This window comes from Triplophysa rosa, linkage group LG11 (assembly GCF_024868665.1).
Source record: "Triplophysa rosa linkage group LG11, Trosa_1v2, whole genome shotgun sequence".
Lineage (NCBI taxonomy): Eukaryota > Metazoa > Chordata > Actinopteri > Cypriniformes > Nemacheilidae > Triplophysa > Triplophysa rosa.
Genome location: NC_079900.1, coordinates 13,987,457 through 14,004,806, shown reverse-complemented (window position 1 = coordinate 14,004,806; position 17,350 = coordinate 13,987,457). Strand labels below are relative to the sequence as shown.

General features: G+C 39.6%; 2 protein-coding genes across 6 annotated transcripts in view; both read right to left on the bottom strand.

Moving 5' to 3' along the window:
• prkcbb (protein kinase C, beta b) overlaps window positions 1-1,363 on the bottom strand; it is a 105,728-nt gene extending 104,365 nt beyond the window's left edge. For both annotated transcript variants that reach the window (XM_057345021.1, XM_057345020.1), the window contains exons 1-2: window positions 1,018-1,363; window positions 425-456 (exon numbers count right to left, since the gene is read on the bottom strand). In XM_057345021.1, coding sequence (XP_057201004.1) covers window positions 425-456; window positions 1,018-1,193 — 208 coding nt within the window. In that variant the 5' untranslated portion in view covers window positions 1,194-1,363. The remainder of the gene's footprint in view (window positions 1-424; window positions 457-1,017) is intronic.
• A 3,370-nt stretch (window positions 1,364-4,733) lies between these two features.
• On the bottom strand, window positions 4,734-14,248 carry smarce1 (SWI/SNF related, matrix associated, actin dependent regulator of chromatin, subfamily e, member 1). Of its 4 annotated transcripts, none has more exons than XM_057346699.1 (11): window positions 14,167-14,248; window positions 13,255-13,306; window positions 12,280-12,323; window positions 11,064-11,162; window positions 10,179-10,271; window positions 8,218-8,349; window positions 7,940-8,111; window positions 7,093-7,265; window positions 5,982-6,083; window positions 5,639-5,873; window positions 4,734-5,548 (listed from the first exon to the last, which is right to left on the bottom strand). In XM_057346699.1, the coding sequence occupies exons 2-11, from the start codon at window positions 13,259-13,261 to the stop codon at window positions 5,328-5,330; spliced, it is 1,278 nt and encodes a 425-aa protein (XP_057202682.1). In that variant the 5' UTR covers window positions 13,262-13,306; window positions 14,167-14,248; the 3' UTR covers window positions 4,734-5,327. The 4 variants fall into 4 exon arrangements, with proteins under 4 accessions (XP_057202682.1, XP_057202683.1, XP_057202684.1 ...); XM_057346700.1 differs by having other exon boundaries at window positions 10,191-10,271; XM_057346701.1 differs by lacking the exon at window positions 11,064-11,162.
• Window positions 14,249-17,350: the final 3,102 nt, after the last annotated feature.

Sequence of the window (17,350 nt, the reverse complement as noted above, 5' to 3'; positions counted from 1 at the left end):
AATGAAAACCTGTTCATACTTGAGAACTATTTGAAAGGGGTCCCTCAGAAATTTGGCAGTTAGACACCTGAACACCTGCAGTGAGGATATCAAACAAATCCGAACAGCAGGGAGCATCATCTTATCTTAACACTTTTTCAAGACATTCAGAGGTATACAAGATGTTATATTCTCCAATTTCATGTAACAGAATGAGATGTGTGCTTACTGGCAATTGAAATGATGTTGAACGCTTATTTTACCGATACGCATAACAAAGGGTTCTATGATCTTTTTATTAATTGTTCTAATAATTTTGCTACGTTTATGTTCCTGTGCTTCCTAAAGCACCACATCTGAAAAAAATATCAAGATATGACTGCAACAGGCATACTGTACACTTGCTGGGATGTTTTGAAATATGCAATGAATTGTAAATTCCTACCTTGACACTGAAATCCTTGTTTCCCAAATCCCCTAAAAGAAAAAAGCAGTTTTTAGAACATTGACACTTCACATGCTTACAATAAAACAATAAGCTACTTGTTTGACCTGTCTCATCTACATGACTCACAGATTCCAGTCCTAATTTTGAGTCACAATGAAATTCATTATCCATTGCTTACACACTTGTTTTGACATTTACATAACATTCATTACTTCGGGTGAGGTGTGCACCGATTTACTAAAACCCAAAAAGCCACCAAGAAAGAAAGCATTTTGGCCGTTATAAGAGAGCGTAGCGTTCACGTATATTGTCAAATATAATCAAATGAGCGCGCTCTGATTTGCAAAACACAGTGTTAAAATATGTACAAAATAAACATCTAGTGTAATTTTTCATTTACTGGCAATTGCTTGTTGAGTCATATTAAAGAAATTGTAAACATGTAACACTTCTTTAAATCGTTATCGTGCGCACGTGACCAAACGAGCTCTTTATGAAAAGACATTAAATGACAATCGCTTTAACAGTGACAGTAACAGTAACAGGTTCGCTTCAACAGGCAATAAACTGTCGTTAAAACTCTCGCTTACCAGATAAAGTCCGTGCAGTGGCTACAGAAAGTAGGTTGCTTGAAGAAGCGGGCGATAAACTTATGATTCTTCACTTCGTGAACGTTTTTCTGTCTCAGGGCACCTTGCCGGGCGAAACCCCTCATGGGCGCGCTTCCCTCCTCTCCATCGCTGTTGGATTGCGCCGGGTCAGCCATTCTCAAGTTTTCGCAAACCTATACGCCGGAGTGAGTTGTAAGGAGTTCGACCATGTAGCGCAAAGCTTCAGATTGCGATGAACTGTCAGCCTCTACGCTCGGCGTCCCTCTCCGCCCAAGTGTCCTCCTTACGCGCCGGCTTCTCTCACACACACAACCACGCGCACACATTTGCACGCACTCTAACGTGACGTCGTGGGACTCCTCCCCCCTCCCACTCATTTACTTTTGGCGAGCAGAGCTGATAGAGATTGTGTCAGTTCACTTACATTTACGTGAAAGCTCTTTAAAGCATGAAGGAAAGACAATAGGAAACGATTCCATGTAGATTATGAAACAAATATGCTAATGAAAACAACGGATGTACGTGACAAGCAACTGTCAATCAGCCAATCACTGACTTCATACCAATAGCTATGTTAAAGGATATGGAAAATAATCGTTTACGTTTATTCTGCTGCTTTTTGTCTTTGATTTTTTGTCTATAGGGCAAGTTATGAATATGTAAAATATAATAAAGTTGGTTGGTTACATTCTTTACAGAATGCATCAAAATGTCTCGCAATGCTGTCGTGCGTCTACAGGTGATGTCCCCAAAGCCTGAAGCTGCACAGAGAGCAAAGTTATTTTGGGTGGTTATCACCTAAAATGACGCCTAAGCTGTGTTACATAAATTTTCGTTCTGTGTCCCAGCTGACTCTATTCACTCGAGTTGTTTCATTCCCGTTCTGTGACGCACTGAGTAGGAGGCGAGGACATCCAGCGTCTAAGAAACACAATGGCACCATGCACTTACAGAAAGAGATTGGTGTGAGTCTCAGCAGGGAGTCTGAACTTGCTGGGCTGATGTTTTCATATGTCTCTGTTGATCATATAGTGTGATTCATATAGTACTTCTTGCCAAACTGCTATACTCAGATCTGATGTTTAACCCTTTTGATAAATAAGTACACTAGACTTTAGAGATGCAACCTCGTAGCTAGTGCATGTCAATAGTTTGGGAAGTTGTGGGTGGGAAATACTAGTAATTCTGGGACATTTGAACACACAAAATACATACATAAACAAATGCATGAGCTACATAGCTCATAAAATAAAAGACTTTTGTGTTTTACCTCGTGTGCTAGTGTACTCTTAAACCCTGTTACATAGCAACATTTAAGTGAAGTGAAGTGAAAGTGACCTATTTGTCAGATATGGTGACCCATACCCGAAATGTGACCTCTGCTTTTAACCCATCCAGAGAGTAGTGAACACACGCACAGCAAGTGGTGAACACACGTACACCCGGAGCAGTGGGCAGCTATCACTGCAGCACCCGGGGAGCTAGTAGGGGTAAGGTGCCTTGCTCAAGGGCACCTCAGTCGTTACCCGCCGGCCCTGGGAATCCAACCGGCAACCTTCTGGTCACGAGTCCGACTCTCTAACCATTAGGCCAGGACTGCGAGAATTTAGAGCTTTCCCTTCTTGGAAGTCTGATCAAAAATATTAATAACACAAAAGACATTTTAAATAATATTGGTTACCGAACAACAGCAGTACCCATTGACATGCATTGGTTTTGTGTGCATACAATAGATGTGAATGTGCACTGCCGTTGTTCGGTTACCAACATTTTTCAAAATATCTTCTTTTGTGTTCTGCAGAAGAAAGTCATACAGGGTTGACAGCAAGGACGACAGCACGGACGACAGAACGGATGACAGCACGGACGACAGACAGGACGACAGCACGGAAGACAGACAGGATGACAGCACGGACGACAGCAAGGACGACAGACAGGATGACAGCACGGACGACAGACAGGATGACAGCACAGACGACAGAACGGACGACCGCAAGGACGACAGACAGGACGACAGCAAGGATAACAGGACAGAATGATAGTAAAGTTGACAGAACCAAACGACAATAAGGACAACAGTGAAAGAGATGGCAGGATGACATATTAAGATGACTTCAACAGACAACATACACGTCAACACTGATTTACCTGAACAAGTAGGCAATGACCGTAGACAAAGACAAATGTATAGTACAAGGCATAAAGCAGTCGACACATTTTTGGCACAAATGGAACCCCATATTATGATGGCAGAATTTTCATTTTTGGGTGAACTATCCCTTTATTTTGGCTATTAAAAAGGTATGAGATCTTACTGTTTAAATAGGAAATACATCAACATGTAAACGTGTCAAGTGAATTCATCTCATCTCTAGAAAACACGTCAAAGTTTATGGTTTCAGACTTTGACACCAGACTTTGACAATTTTTTACAGCATTTACTATAAAACTGTCCAAGCGTTTGTGTTAAATTCATATCTGTTGCTGATAAAAGTCTTTACAGCCATGGTGTTGCCTGCATGCTTATCTGTCAGTTTTGTATCTAGAGCCATTGTGAATGTTGTGTCCATGTTAAATGCATTTCCTCTTCGTTGACACTTCTGCATTTTCCTGTGTTAGAGGAGTGAGACTGTAAAGTGCACATCAGCATGTAAAATGGACACAAATGCTACCTAAGATTTCATAGTTTTGCAGGATTGAGAGCGATACTGTGTTAAGTGCACAGAGATCACCTGTTACGGGTAGAGATGCCCACTGTCTGACAGCAAACAGAGCAACTTTGCTCTACACCCACAAAGCACTACGCTTCTTGTTGGCAGTTGCCCACACATGCACACACACCTACAACCTCTTTGTGAGGTTGTGTGACAGAGAGGTTCCTCAGAACACAACTGTAGAAACCTATTGTGCATGTAATTTCCCTATAATATACTTGTATAATATAATATTGCATTATATATAAACATATATATATATTTGTAAAATCTATAATGTTTTTAAATTTATATTTTGTGTTTGGTCAACGCAACGGAGAACGTCAATAGCCAGACTTAAAAAGGTTAAATTCTGCCCTCTACTGTTAGAACGTCTGCATTAAAATATGCACAACATACTGTAGAAAAGCTGTTTTTCTAGTTTGATTTTCCTACAATAGAATGTCACTGCACTTGCTTTTTGTTTAATGCAGACTTTATTAAAATGATGCATACAAAACTCCGAAATATGTCCAAAAATCTGATCTAGTGCTTGTTCTCGTGTCCCCATAGACTACTCTCGAGCTAAATGGAAAAGGTTCTTTTCTTATGGTTGCTATGGAGATGCCTATATATATATATATATATATATATATATATAGGACGATCACATCCTTAATGCACTTGGGTTTCTTTCTGGCAGATGAACATCACATGAAAAACTATACATTTTCCAAAAGGCGCTGATTTTCTGTTTTTGTAGTGTTTTAATCATCTTTTAATGATTTTTTAAAAAGGTTCAATACTACTCAATGTAAGACAGAAGCAATGTGCAAATTCAAATGTAAATCAACAACAACAATCAAATCTTTCATTTGTGATGCGGGGGATTATATCAGATTCAAATTAGATTGGAAGAGCGAATTAAGGTTTACCATTCTTGAGGAGCTGTCAATGACTTGAAAATTGTTCAAACTACAATTAATAAAAACACACAAAATGTAAAACAGACATAGAAATCACTTTATTGAGGAAATACCTTGCAGCAATACAAAAACACATTGTATAACCCAAAGTCTTAATGTAACACCACAGAAGCTAACAGCAGAATCAATTCCACTGTGCTCTCCATGGTAAACCTGTGTGAAAACATGAATGCTTGCATGGCTTCATTTGAAGTAAAAAAGAAAAGCAGGGGAGGAACTAGGCTGAAAAGTCAATCACTACATCCCACATACTAAACTGTCAAAAGATGAAACAAAAAGGTAGAACGTAATATAACCACAGTTACATAAAACCGGAATAGCAAATAACCTTTTATCATTCACCAGCCATTGTCTGTAAGATGCAAGCATTACATTTTACTCAAATAGTAACTTGCAGCCAGCTTGTCAGATCAGTAAAGCAGGGGCATCTGTCTGTCACAACAATGAATGGATATAGAGAATGCACAGCTCATGTGATGAGTACTGCTATTCTTTCATTACATCTTTCCATTCTTTTCGCTCGCTCTACTACCAGGCCATAGGATTAAATGACAAACCCTAGCAGACATTGACTTGGTAAATGTTGAACAGGAGATGCAAGTGGGTGGGTTTATTGTGACTGCGTAGACAGCCTCTCCTCAGGGGTGTTGTCAGAGGCTGGAGGTTCTGCTGGGGGTCCAGAGCTGCTCTCAGACGGAGCAGTGCTGTCGCTGGTGCCCTCATCTGTGGCGCCCTCTGCAGGCTCGAGTTGGGCCGCTTTCTCTACAGGTGTGGCAGAGGCACCCTGCTCTGCCTCCTGAGGTCCTTCAGATGCTTCAGCAGGATTCTCATCTGCAGAGAAGACACCACATTGGTCAGTTAAGACCAAAACATATTCAAACATATTTCAATCTTTAGACCATTTAAAAGGATAAAACTGACCCGTATCCATAGGTGTGGGCTTGTCTTCTCCATCCTTGGTCTCGGTGGAGGAAGTCTGTTCTGCGCTGGCATCGGCCTGGGCACTGCCTGCCTGCTGATCTTCTTGAGAAGCTCTCTCCACCTGCTCCGCTGCTTCCTTCTCTCGCTCCTCTGCTCTCCGGCGAGCTGCCTCCTCTGCAGCAGCCATCTCAGCTGCCAGCTTCTCCATGTCCACCTCCACCTTCTGACTGCACAGCTATACAAACGCACACAAACCGTACATCAGTTACTGACGGTGCATTTGCCATTCAAGCTTAGTCTAAACAGGAAGGCTATTAGTTTACAACAAAACCGAATTTCACACCCGTTTCAGCTCATTGTTGAATGAGTCTGTGCTCTCCAGGAACCGTCTCTTCTTATCCTGATGCCTGTCCTCGATTTGAAGAAGCTCTGCTTCTAGCTTTCTCTAGAATGACACAAAATAAAGACACGACCATAAAAAGCGTGAAACAGTCCTAGGGCTTTATGGTCATTAGGGATGCACCGAATGTTCGGCAACCGAAAATGGCAAAAACAGCATGAACGTGTGGATAATGATCAAGCAGCAACAGCGCAGAAGATGAAGGAGAGAGAGAGAGAGAGAGAGAGAGAGAGAGAGAGAGAGAGAGAGAGAGGAGAGAGAGAGAGGAGAGAAGAGAGAGAGAGAGAGAGAGAGAGAGAGAGAGGAGAGAGGAGAGAGAGAGAGAGAGAGAGGAGAGAGAGAGAGAAGAGAGAGAGAGAGAGAGAGAGAGAGAGAGAGAGAGAGAGAGAAGAGACGAGAAGAGGAATTTCTGAATGAAAGCGTCTGTATTGGTCGGTAACTTGTGTACTTCAGACTGGAGCGGGCTGTCTGACAGTAGCCCCGCCGCTCGCGACATCCTTTGACATCATACAGTGGTCGCGTGCACTCAGTCCCCTGTACTAAACAACTTTTCAAAGTATGTTCTGTCATGACTCACGATTGCACCTTCTGAGAGAACAGTGACAGTCACCTTTTGTGGGCGGAGTTTGGAGGAGAGACGTGAACTGAAATGGTTGTCAGTCAGAATTGCTTGCATGGACGGTTTTTTTCTTTAAATAATTTTGGAGTGTAGCCTATAATAATCCAACAGTTTTTGTTTATTCATATTTTTAGCTTAAAAGGTTGAATGACACTTTTTAATGAAGTAGTGTAGGGGTACAGAGTACAGTACATTCTTTCAGTAGTCAGTTATAGGCCAAATATATGCTATTCAAGAAGGGAGAGGGCTCAAGTTTTTGTTTTATTTTAGCACACTTGTTTTGCTGAATTTCATTTTAAGTTATATTGTAGTGTATTGAAAAGCAAGACAAAATATAAAAAGCACATTTTGACCATTCAGTTTGTGCAATAGTGAAAAAAGAATTTTCATTTCGGTGCATCCCTAATGCTCATGCGTGTCGGTTAATGTGTCTACCTGGTGAACCATGAGGGACTGGACTTGGCGTTTGAGGACCTGCATGCGAGCGGTGGTCACCACTGAGCGAACATCTGGCACCACAACTTCACTCAGGATGTCGCTGATCAGCCGGTGGTTCCTCTGGAAACGAGCCGCTGCTATATGCTTCATGGAGAACCCGTCGTCATAGTCTACACAACATACACAGCGGCTGAGTTTGGGACACTTATTTTTATAGACTTACAGTTTAACAAAAATTAACTAAAAGATTAGGTGCAATCTCTCTCAACCCCTGAGTCCGCAGCTGAACAATACTGTGAAGAATGACACTATATTGTACCCAGTGTTGGGTAAGTTACTCTGAATAAGTAATTAATTACTAGTTACTAATTACATATTCAATAGTGTAATTAGATTACTGTACAAATTACTCTCTCCAAAAACTATTTAGTTACTTATTACTAATTACTTTCTATATCCTACATCAACCTTGATTAGTTAAGTGATTTAAGGATAGACATGAAAGGGCTTATTTAAATCATTCAATCAAATAATATTAAACTACATAAAGTACTCTTATTAACTGACCAAAGTATTACAAATGTGAGAATTATACATTAAAGCACAGATTTTAAAGTTAGACTCGGAATTTTGATGTCAATTCCACTATTGCACACACATATTACACAAAGTATTTAGTTTAATTACATCAGAAGTAACTAATTAAATTACAGAAAAATAAGAGTAATCCCTTACTTTACTGTTCAAGGGGAAAGTAATTAAATTACAGTAACTAATTACTTAGTAACTAGTTACACCCAACACTGACTGTACCCATTCACTTGTGATAAAACGCCAATCTCACCATCAGGGTCCTCAGCAGGTTGGATGCTCATATAGGGCTCGCCTTTGTCTAGTCGTGACTGCCTCTGCCTGCTTTCCTCCTCTAGGGCAGCTTCTGCACGGTTCTTGGCGTTGACGTATGCCAGGTAGGCTGGAGAGTTGTGGTAGGCCTTCAGAGAGTCATTATACTCAATCTGTGGGTAGAGAAATTGCTTAGTGCTCACGTAAGATTTTTATGAAACGTGTTTAAGTAAATCTCAATTGAAAAAGGAGAAGCTGTCTTTATTGGAAGCAACATACCTTCTCGGCTTCGTATTCGTTTAAATAGTCCTGTTTTTCCTCATCAGTGAGGTCCCTCCACATACCACCGATGATCTTTCCAATCTCCCATAACTTCAGGTCAGGATTGGAAGCTTTAACTTGGTCCCAAACCTACGAGAGAAACAGGTGTCATTTCAGAGTCAACAGAAACCAGTGCGGGATCCTGGAGGCCTCCAATAAAAGTTGAAAATAAGCACCAATAATATGTCTACCTTTGTGCATAAGATGAAAGCATGAAAGTATGAGTGTAGTGGAGCTGAATATAATGCGCAGAGAGCATTTTTAAAGTTCACTATTAGTAGTTACCATGCATGTTCTTTTGCAGAATTTAACTCATGTTATTTATGTTCTGTCAAATATTCAAAGTGCTTGTACAATCAATAAACATTTAGGGACTATCAAGAAAAAAAGCACTATAAATGGATCTTAACAATTCTGGTTGACTTTCATTGTATGGGGAAAGCAACACATAAAGGGACAATACACTCAAAAATGAAAATTCTGTCATTTATTCCGCCTTCTGTAGGAGTTTTTCAGCAGAACACAAAAGATGATATTTTGAAGAATGTTGGCAACCGATCAACTCCGGTTCCCCATTGACCTGCATTGGTTTTGTGTCTATACAGTAGAAGTGAATGGGTACTGCCGGTGTTTGGTTACCAACATTCTTCAAAATATCTTTTTTGCATTCAGCGTAAAAAAGTCATACAGGTTTTAAATGCCAAGAGCGTGAGTTTAAGGGCGCTTTCTCACCTTTAGTTCGGTTCATTTGGTACTGACCAACTTAAAAAAATGATACATTGCAGCATTTTTTCAGCTGTGTTGGTTCCTTTTCACACCACAATGATTGCTTTGGTCCGAACCAGTTGAAAAGAACCAAAATGCAGTGACGTGACAACCTCCACATCACTCGTTGGCGAGAACGTATTTCCTAAACTGCTTTTTCAAACTAAATAAACTCACCGTCAACATCGTGTGTCAGATGTGGTAACTTTAGCCCGGTCAACTGTGCTAGCATCAGTCGCATCATTGTTAGCGGCGATGGCGATCTCTTTGTCCCAAATATATTATCGAGGTCATCGTACCAGGGGAACTTGTACATCCTGCACTTGGATGTACTGCTGGCAGAGTTTCTTTACCTTAACCCGGCAGATTCCACAGATCTATTAAACCCCCTTTCCCTGATTTGTTTGCTAAAAAATGAAAATATTGCGCTGTTCTTGTGAGTTTTTGACAGCTGTGACGTAATATGGTCATTAGACTAAATTTCTATGAGGCTCCGCACCTCCTCACAACTTCAAGTTTGTCCGCAGGCCGCCATGCTATTTTTACATGCTATGTTTACACAACTTGTCCTCCATCCCATAATGCACCTTTTCAAGGAGGTCTCGGTACGCTTATTTGGTCCGCTTTTGGTGTGCACTCGAGTGCGATTGCTGCATTCACACCTGCCCAAACGAACCGCACCAAGAAGTAAAACGAACTCTAGTGCGATTCAACCGTACTAAATGAGTCAGATGAGAAAGCACTCTAAATGACAATTTTCATTTTTGGGTGAACTATCACTTTAACACGAAGCAAATGCCTGTTTCACTGAGGAACGAGATGCATAATGTATTAAAATATCAAAATAAAAGCTTTATATCCATCTAACATTTTAGCTCACTACAGAAAGAAAACAATGGTTCTTAAACTCGCCAATATGCAGAAACGAAACAAAAAGATCAAACAGAAGTATTCCATTAGTTGATGATTAGATGTTGGCCTCCCAGTCTTTTTCCAACAGACAGAGATGAAAGCAATGAAGCGATGTTGAGGTCTACCCTCAGGAAGAGCGGGGTCAGGCCATTGTCCGCCCCAGCGTTCAAGCTGTTTGCAGAAGCACTCTTCTCAGAGTTTCAAAATACAAGCAGTAAAAGCAGACACCGTGGGTGTCTTACCTTCCTGCTTACCTTCCGGCTATACCGCATGTAGGGCATCAGCGGCTTGTCGGGCGGTTTGGGCGGCTTAGGAACGGTGATCCCCGAGGAGTTCTGTGGGAGAAAGAAAAGAAGCCCACCAGGGGTGTAAGAGATTCACAAATTCATAAGACGTCATCACTAAACACAAAAAACTGTCACAATGGAGCACTATGGAGGAAGGGACAGCAGGCGAGAGCACAACTGAAAACAATGACAGCATGATTTCCTTCGGATATCGAGCAGATGACGTACCTGAATTACACACCACATTATCATTACACTGACAAGGCCATGCATTAAGCTATTTTGGAAACAAAGCAACTGTCTTTAATGGATTGTTCCCTATAATGACTCTGCAGAGGTCTGTACAAAACCAGCCAAAAGCTAAAACGCCCCGAGCTTGCTAGGAAGCTGTGCCAAGTCACCAGCGCATGATGCCGCGAGCCAAGCGGCAGCGTTACGCTGTTTGGCACGGGCATGAGGGCCATGCGAGCAGACGGGCATTAGTTCTCGTGCATTATGAAATGATAGGATGGCCAATGGGGGAAGGGAACGGTTCTGAGAAGCAATCACTCAATGCAGAGTCCGTCCAATTACACAAAACTAGAAATCGATTGAGTGACTGCTTCACAGAAACACGAGGATCATGAACACTACTAGTTGAGAGCTAGACAACTACCCAAGACTACCCAAAATACTTGACAAAAATCTGCACTCTACAAACTACTAAATCTGTACAGTTGTAAGAGCGTTTCACTCTATTTTAAATATAGGTCTGTCTGGTTTGCTTTAGCATCCTCTTGTTTAAGGTTTTAGTCCCTCTGCTGTCACTACGGCCCTAGTTGGCACCGGTCCGACCATTACCCTGTTGTTCCCGCCGGGGTTCCCTCCCAGCCTGTAGTTGTTGTAGGCCAGATGGCTGTATGGGTTGTACCCCACAAACCCAGGGGTGGTGGGCATTTGCTGATGGAGACAAATGAGACAAAACACGAATGAGAAATGACACAAACAAGGAAGGAAGGGACAAAAAAAATGAAAAGGAAAACCTGTTTTGTTTTCTGTCATGATTTGCATAAAACATGCAAAAAGCAGCAATCTTTGATAGCAGCACAACCTGGCATTATTCTCCATCCATTCGTAGCACAGCCACAGGCACTATGGTTGGTGGTGTTGGGCCGGACTCAATGAGGTGCTAATAGGATTCATTAACTGTACTGGCTTTAGAAATAGAATATTTGAGCCAAAAATGCCGTGTTAGCATACTGCCTTCTCTCCTAATGATCATTTTGAGGACTGGGGCTGTAATCTGTCCAAAATAACAGTGTCTGTCGTGACTGGGACAAAACAAACTGTGATATGGAAATATTTCTCCCCTTACCTTTTAAAAAAATAAGAATTGTCTAAGCGTACGAAGTCACAATTGGAACGACGTGTCAATGCGAAATTTATTGCGAACAGTTTGCGATGCTTGATGTCAAATCAAATCCTTTTAACGAAGTGAAAATAGGCTTGTTCGACTTCATGCGGCACCCCAAGACAGACAAAAATGCATTCTGGTTAGGAAATTTGCTGCAGTTGTTCAAAAGCAGCTGCGAATGCCTTGATGACGACACACTTTACTCTTATTGGCTAAACTGCGCACGTGTATATATGACGTGTTTATTCTGTGACATTCAGTTACACGAACTCACACAAATTTAAGTTCTATATCACCTTTGATGCCCATTGTACTTATCTTAGTGCAAAAACATTTCTATCATATTCACTTTATCAGTAATAAAGACAACCAAATCTTGTGGTCTGCCGCAGGTGCAGCACACTACGGAAAGCTCAAAGTGTCCGACCTGATGGCTGGATTTTTACTCCTCCCCCACCTGCAATGGGCAGATGTCGGCAGGCTAGTATGGGTCAACTCGAACAAGCCAAATGTGTCAACTCTCCTAACATAAAAACAGCCACCCCATGTGATACCGTGACCTTCCCACAATCCTCTCCTCCCATCTCGAAGTAACCTAAGGTATAGGTTTGGATGATGGAGGGGAAGGGCCATATGGATGATTGGCATGTAGTGGATACTTACTGTTGTGGGTGCTGGGGCAGGGGGAGGGGCATAGGATGGCCGTTCTGGGAGATAAAAAATGAACAGGTTGTGACAAATTTGCCCTGGCCCACTTGGTATAGCCACTGGGCAAAAAATCCAAGTGTCACTTTCAGTAAAGCCTGCTTATTCGTCACATTTGCATAAATTAAGACCCTTTAGAGGCCATTACAGATGTTATTCTACATCTAGTATTACCCAAATACTAGGACAAGCACACCTAGATAAAAGATTTGGCAACACTATAATAAGGTTGTCTTTTGTTAACATTAGTAAATGCATTGTCTAAAAGTTTAATTCAGCAATTATTGATCTTTGTTAATGCAAATACAATTGTTCATGTTAGTTAATTTGTGCATCACAGTGATAGTTCACCCCAAAAATGAAAATTCTGTCATCATTTACTCACTATCATTTCAAGCCTAAATGACTTTCTTCCGCAGAACACAAAAGATGATATTTTGAAGAAAGTTGCTAACCGAACAACACTGGCCCACCCATTCACTTCTATTGTATGGACACAAAACCAATGCAAGTGAATGGGGGCCAATGTACAACATTCTTCAAAATATCTTCTTTTGTGTTCTGTGGAAGAAAGTAAGTCATACAGGTTTGAAATGACATGAGGGTGAATAAAATGATGACAGATTTTTGGGGGGGGAGTAAACTATCGCTTTAATGTTAACAGAAGCAGAATTTTTACTTTTAAAATGTAGTAGTAAATGCTTAAATTAACATGAACCAAGATTAATAAATACTGTACAAGTATTGTGTTATGTTAGCCAATGCATTAACTAATGTAAACAATACAAACGTATTGTAAAGATTTATGAGTTATTTATAAAACAAGTGCATAATATGCTTAATATAGCCATTTTGCAAGTATAATAAAAAAATGGGTGTCATTTAAACAATCTAAGATGTCTAAACTAACTGTTAGTTGAAATGTATTCTTACTTGACATCTTGTTTGTCGACTGAGGATATCAGGCTATCCCCATCATTTGGTTCTGCAATAGGGTAAACACTTATTAGTCATGCTTTCATTTTGCTTACTCAAATATCTAAGACTATTAAACTTCATTAACTCAACATGACGAAAACATTTAATGGCCATTTATTTATTCCTTCACTTGAAAAACACACCCGCCGGTTTGAAAAATGTTGGGTTTAGCAACTGCTACATATGGGATAATCCTCAGTGTGTGTTGTATGAACAAAAGCTGCATAAATATTTATAGGATGCGTGTTAAACAAAATGAGAAATTCCCATGTTTATATGATTAATCTCAGCCCCGTGCCGGATGCGGATAATGGCGCACACAATGAGGCGAGTGAGCATACAGCCGCTAAGACATTTCGTCATGAAGAAACTTAGGAAATTGTAACATATATTGAAATAGTTAAGCATAATTAGCACAAATGTGAGGTAACGTGTTGTTCTTGGCGATCTATAAGCTTTAAAAAGACATGAAAAAGAGCTGGTTGAGATGCTAACATGCACAACATCAATGAATGAAACAGGCTAACACTAACGTTAGCTGACTAGCATCACAATAAAACACGAATCTAACGAGGGAAGACAAATGCAGTCTTGTACTTCGGTAAGAAAACGTGACTTTAAATAGCGGTTTATTATGTTCAATGTTGGTAAAATCATCTAACATTTCTTATTTTATAAACGAAAGTCGTGGTTATCGAAACAACATTAGCAAACTGGTTAGCTAAACTCCGATAACCATTTTATATGCAAAAATCAAAAAAGCGTCTATATTACACTAATACATTCAGAAAATATTGTAATATAATATGAATAGTATGCTGCTTACGGAAAACAATAACATATTTGCAAGACGTTGCGAATACTCACCCCTACTCCTTTGTTCCCTCAATGGTGCTCACTGCTCCGCCAGGATATGACACACTTTGAGCTTCATCTGAACAGGTTTTCTAGCGCCCCCTTTTTGTCACAGCTGATGTGTTTGACTGCACGTGGTATGGAAGTATTTCAATGCCATTAGTATGGAAGTATTTCAATGCCATTAGTCTTTGAAGCAAAAAGCATGTTGAATTACCACTAATCAAAAATAAAGCTGTTGCATTACCAGTGCTTGCATTTTTAGAGTCTGCAATTCAATATGGTTGTATATTTAAGCTGTGAATATTTCAAATTGAAACATTTCACGCACAATTTCACCGTTAAAAAGTTCAATAATCAAAATTCGCCTTTTAAATTTCACTTAAAAAATTCATCTTGTTATAAAATACAACCCTTAATTTTCAGTCCATATTATTTCGGTTTAAAAATTCGCTTCCACAAATTCAGTGGTTCAAATTCGACTTGAAATTCAAAGTTTCACATCCGGGAATCCCAGGAGAAGCAATAGAGCGCCGATTCCGCTAATGCATGATCTCTACCTGCTGCCTGACCGCTTCACCAGCAGGTGGTTCAAGTCGCTTCTGACGAAGACCAAAGCAAGAAATGCAGATACTTTTTATATGTTTGCAGCACAGTCCACTCATCTGCTCGATTAAGTGAATTTATTTGATCTCATAGATCTCTTCTTATGCATCATCAACATCAGAAATTTTAGGTTTCCTGCTCTGGCTCAAAGGAATTAAGTTATTTTTTACTTCAGCACATCGTGTTCACTTAAATACTATGCATCATCAGCATTTACAGGACATGTATTGTGTTTGAAGCGGTCAAATAACTGAGATCTCAACTAGGAGCTTATTGACGCGTACTCTCCCATGTGCTTCTGTTTATATGAAGTAGCTGCAATCTCAATAAACATTCTTTTTATTTTCCTTGCATGATCTTGTTTTAATTTGAGACTCTCAGAACATGCTGGATGTTGTGGAATTGTGGAAACGTTCGTTTGTTAATACGAGACAGAAAAACTGATATTTTAGCCAAGCGAACTTCTTGAGCAGGCCAGATAAAATAGACCAGATAAAAATAGTCAGCACTTTCTTTAGAACCCGACTAGACCCGAAACGTCTTGTGCAGCCTGCAGCCAAGCAAGATACCTCACGGCGTTATGGATCTATACGCGCAAAGATAAAAACTTTTGTTGCATGCTGTGTGCGTTTCCCAATAATGTGCCACACACGAACATGCGAGTATGACTACACGCCAATTGCTTGAGTTGCTGTCTGTTCATTAAATGCTAAAATGTCAATCACTCACGGTATATTAACCTAATTATGTCTTGTAAAGTTTGGCGTAACACATATTTGTTGTTTACCTAACCATAAAATGTAATTAATTTGTGTCTTTCGGGGCGATTGGTAAAAGCACATTCATTATAAATTACCAGAGACCCGATGCCATATCGGACACGACCTGTGCCCAAGGCATATTTTGTCAACGTTTTAGACCCGAAGCCGCTGGGACACATGAGGACCTCTCTAACATACACCTCAATGCAAGTCAGTTTGCATGGCCGAGCAGTGAAAAATATATTTAATTACTGGTCAGAAAACAATATGAGTGCTCCATGGCAATATACACAACTATCTGTAGATGTTGCTGTTTGGCGCATTGTATTTCGTATACTTTTATATTAGGCTATAGCCTTTCTTTTTAATTAGCTTACCCAATACTATAACATATCAAAACGAAATTACGATTTGGTATAATAATTTTTAATCTATATGCTCACATAATAAGTCAACATATTGTTAAATTTATGCATTTTAAATGACAGAAATACACTGAAACCACGTTGGAGAAACACGTAATGTACGTGTCTAAAATGTATGTGTACAGTTCAGTTAAATGATCAAATTTACCCTCTTTAAACTTACGCTAAACATTTAGCTGAATATCCACAACATGTATGGTGGCATGGTGGAACAAAAACGTTATAAGCTTGCAAGATTTGCTAAGTGCCTTTAGCCTACTCTGTCCCTTTAGCGTCCACGGACCACGCCATCACGGCCGGTGTACCGTGCTAAAACGCTTAATGTTGCTTAATCTTCAGACCAGATGATTAGTATAGCCTACACCTTTTTAATAACCGTAGGCTACAGAAATGCGGAAGAGCCCTAAATATGAATGCAAAAAGCACAAAATGACACAATAAGAATTTTAGCATGTCCCCCCGTATTTCTCACATAATACCAGAACTAATAGGTATAGGTGTCTTTATTGTTGCAGTATTTCAGTTTGTTTTTTTTTTCATTCGTTCATACAATAGGTTATAATTGGCTTTATTTTGTTTGCGTTCTCAGATTTCAGATGAAAAGTATAGGCATAATTATTTCCATTGATATTTCTCTTTTAAGTGGTGTAGTTATTCCTTTGTTTAAGTTACATTTATATCCTACATTTACTAAATATTTTACAATTACGTTTTTAAGAAAAGACTGTTATTTATATTGTAGATTATTTTACGTTCTGATGAAAAATTGTTCCTGGCTTGTTCTTACATCTGTTTTCATTACTATTTCAGTTAGCCTACTACTATTGTCTGTTTAAAATGTATAATTATTGCTATTTTTCCTATTTAGTTTTAAACCGAAATAAAATGTTTTATTTGAATTTAAATGTTAAGTTTAATGTGATGGTGTTATGTAACTAATGTAATGATTTAAAAACTTGTTGTCTTGTTTTCTGGCACATTTAATCAGATACCATTGCATGTGTCATTCAAATAGCTTCATGCAATTAGCTTATTTTATTCAAACACAGTATGAGTCAGTAATTGACTGTAACATACAATTTTCTCATCCTCGAAACTCAAACCATTATTTGATGACTTAAGATCGTGCTTATCAAAAGCACGATTTTATGTTTGCATTTGGCGAGCTACAGAAATTATATTTTGCGTGCATATGATACGCATGTGTTTTGCGTGCACTTTTTATGTACATACCGACTTAACCCACACCATACCAAGGGGTAATCATATGCACGTAAAAAGTAATGAATGCGTATAAATAGCAAGCCAAATACAAACATAAACTCTTACTATAGATAGGCAGTACTAGTAGATCGGGTAGGATATTTAAATAATTAAATTAATATTATAAATGTATGAATAGTC

What these genes read in the sequence shown, in the direction of transcription:
- smarce1 (XM_057346699.1), bottom strand. An exon ending in CTGCCCCAGCACCCACAACA is followed by an intron (nt 11,163 to 12,279) that starts GTAAGTATCCAC and finishes TGTCTCCATCAG; the next exon opens with CAAATGCCCACCACCCCTGG. An exon ending in TCAACAATGAGCTGAAACGG is followed by an intron (nt 5,874 to 5,981) that starts GTGTGAAATTCG and finishes GCGTTTGTATAG; the next exon opens with CTGTGCAGTCAGAAGGTGGA.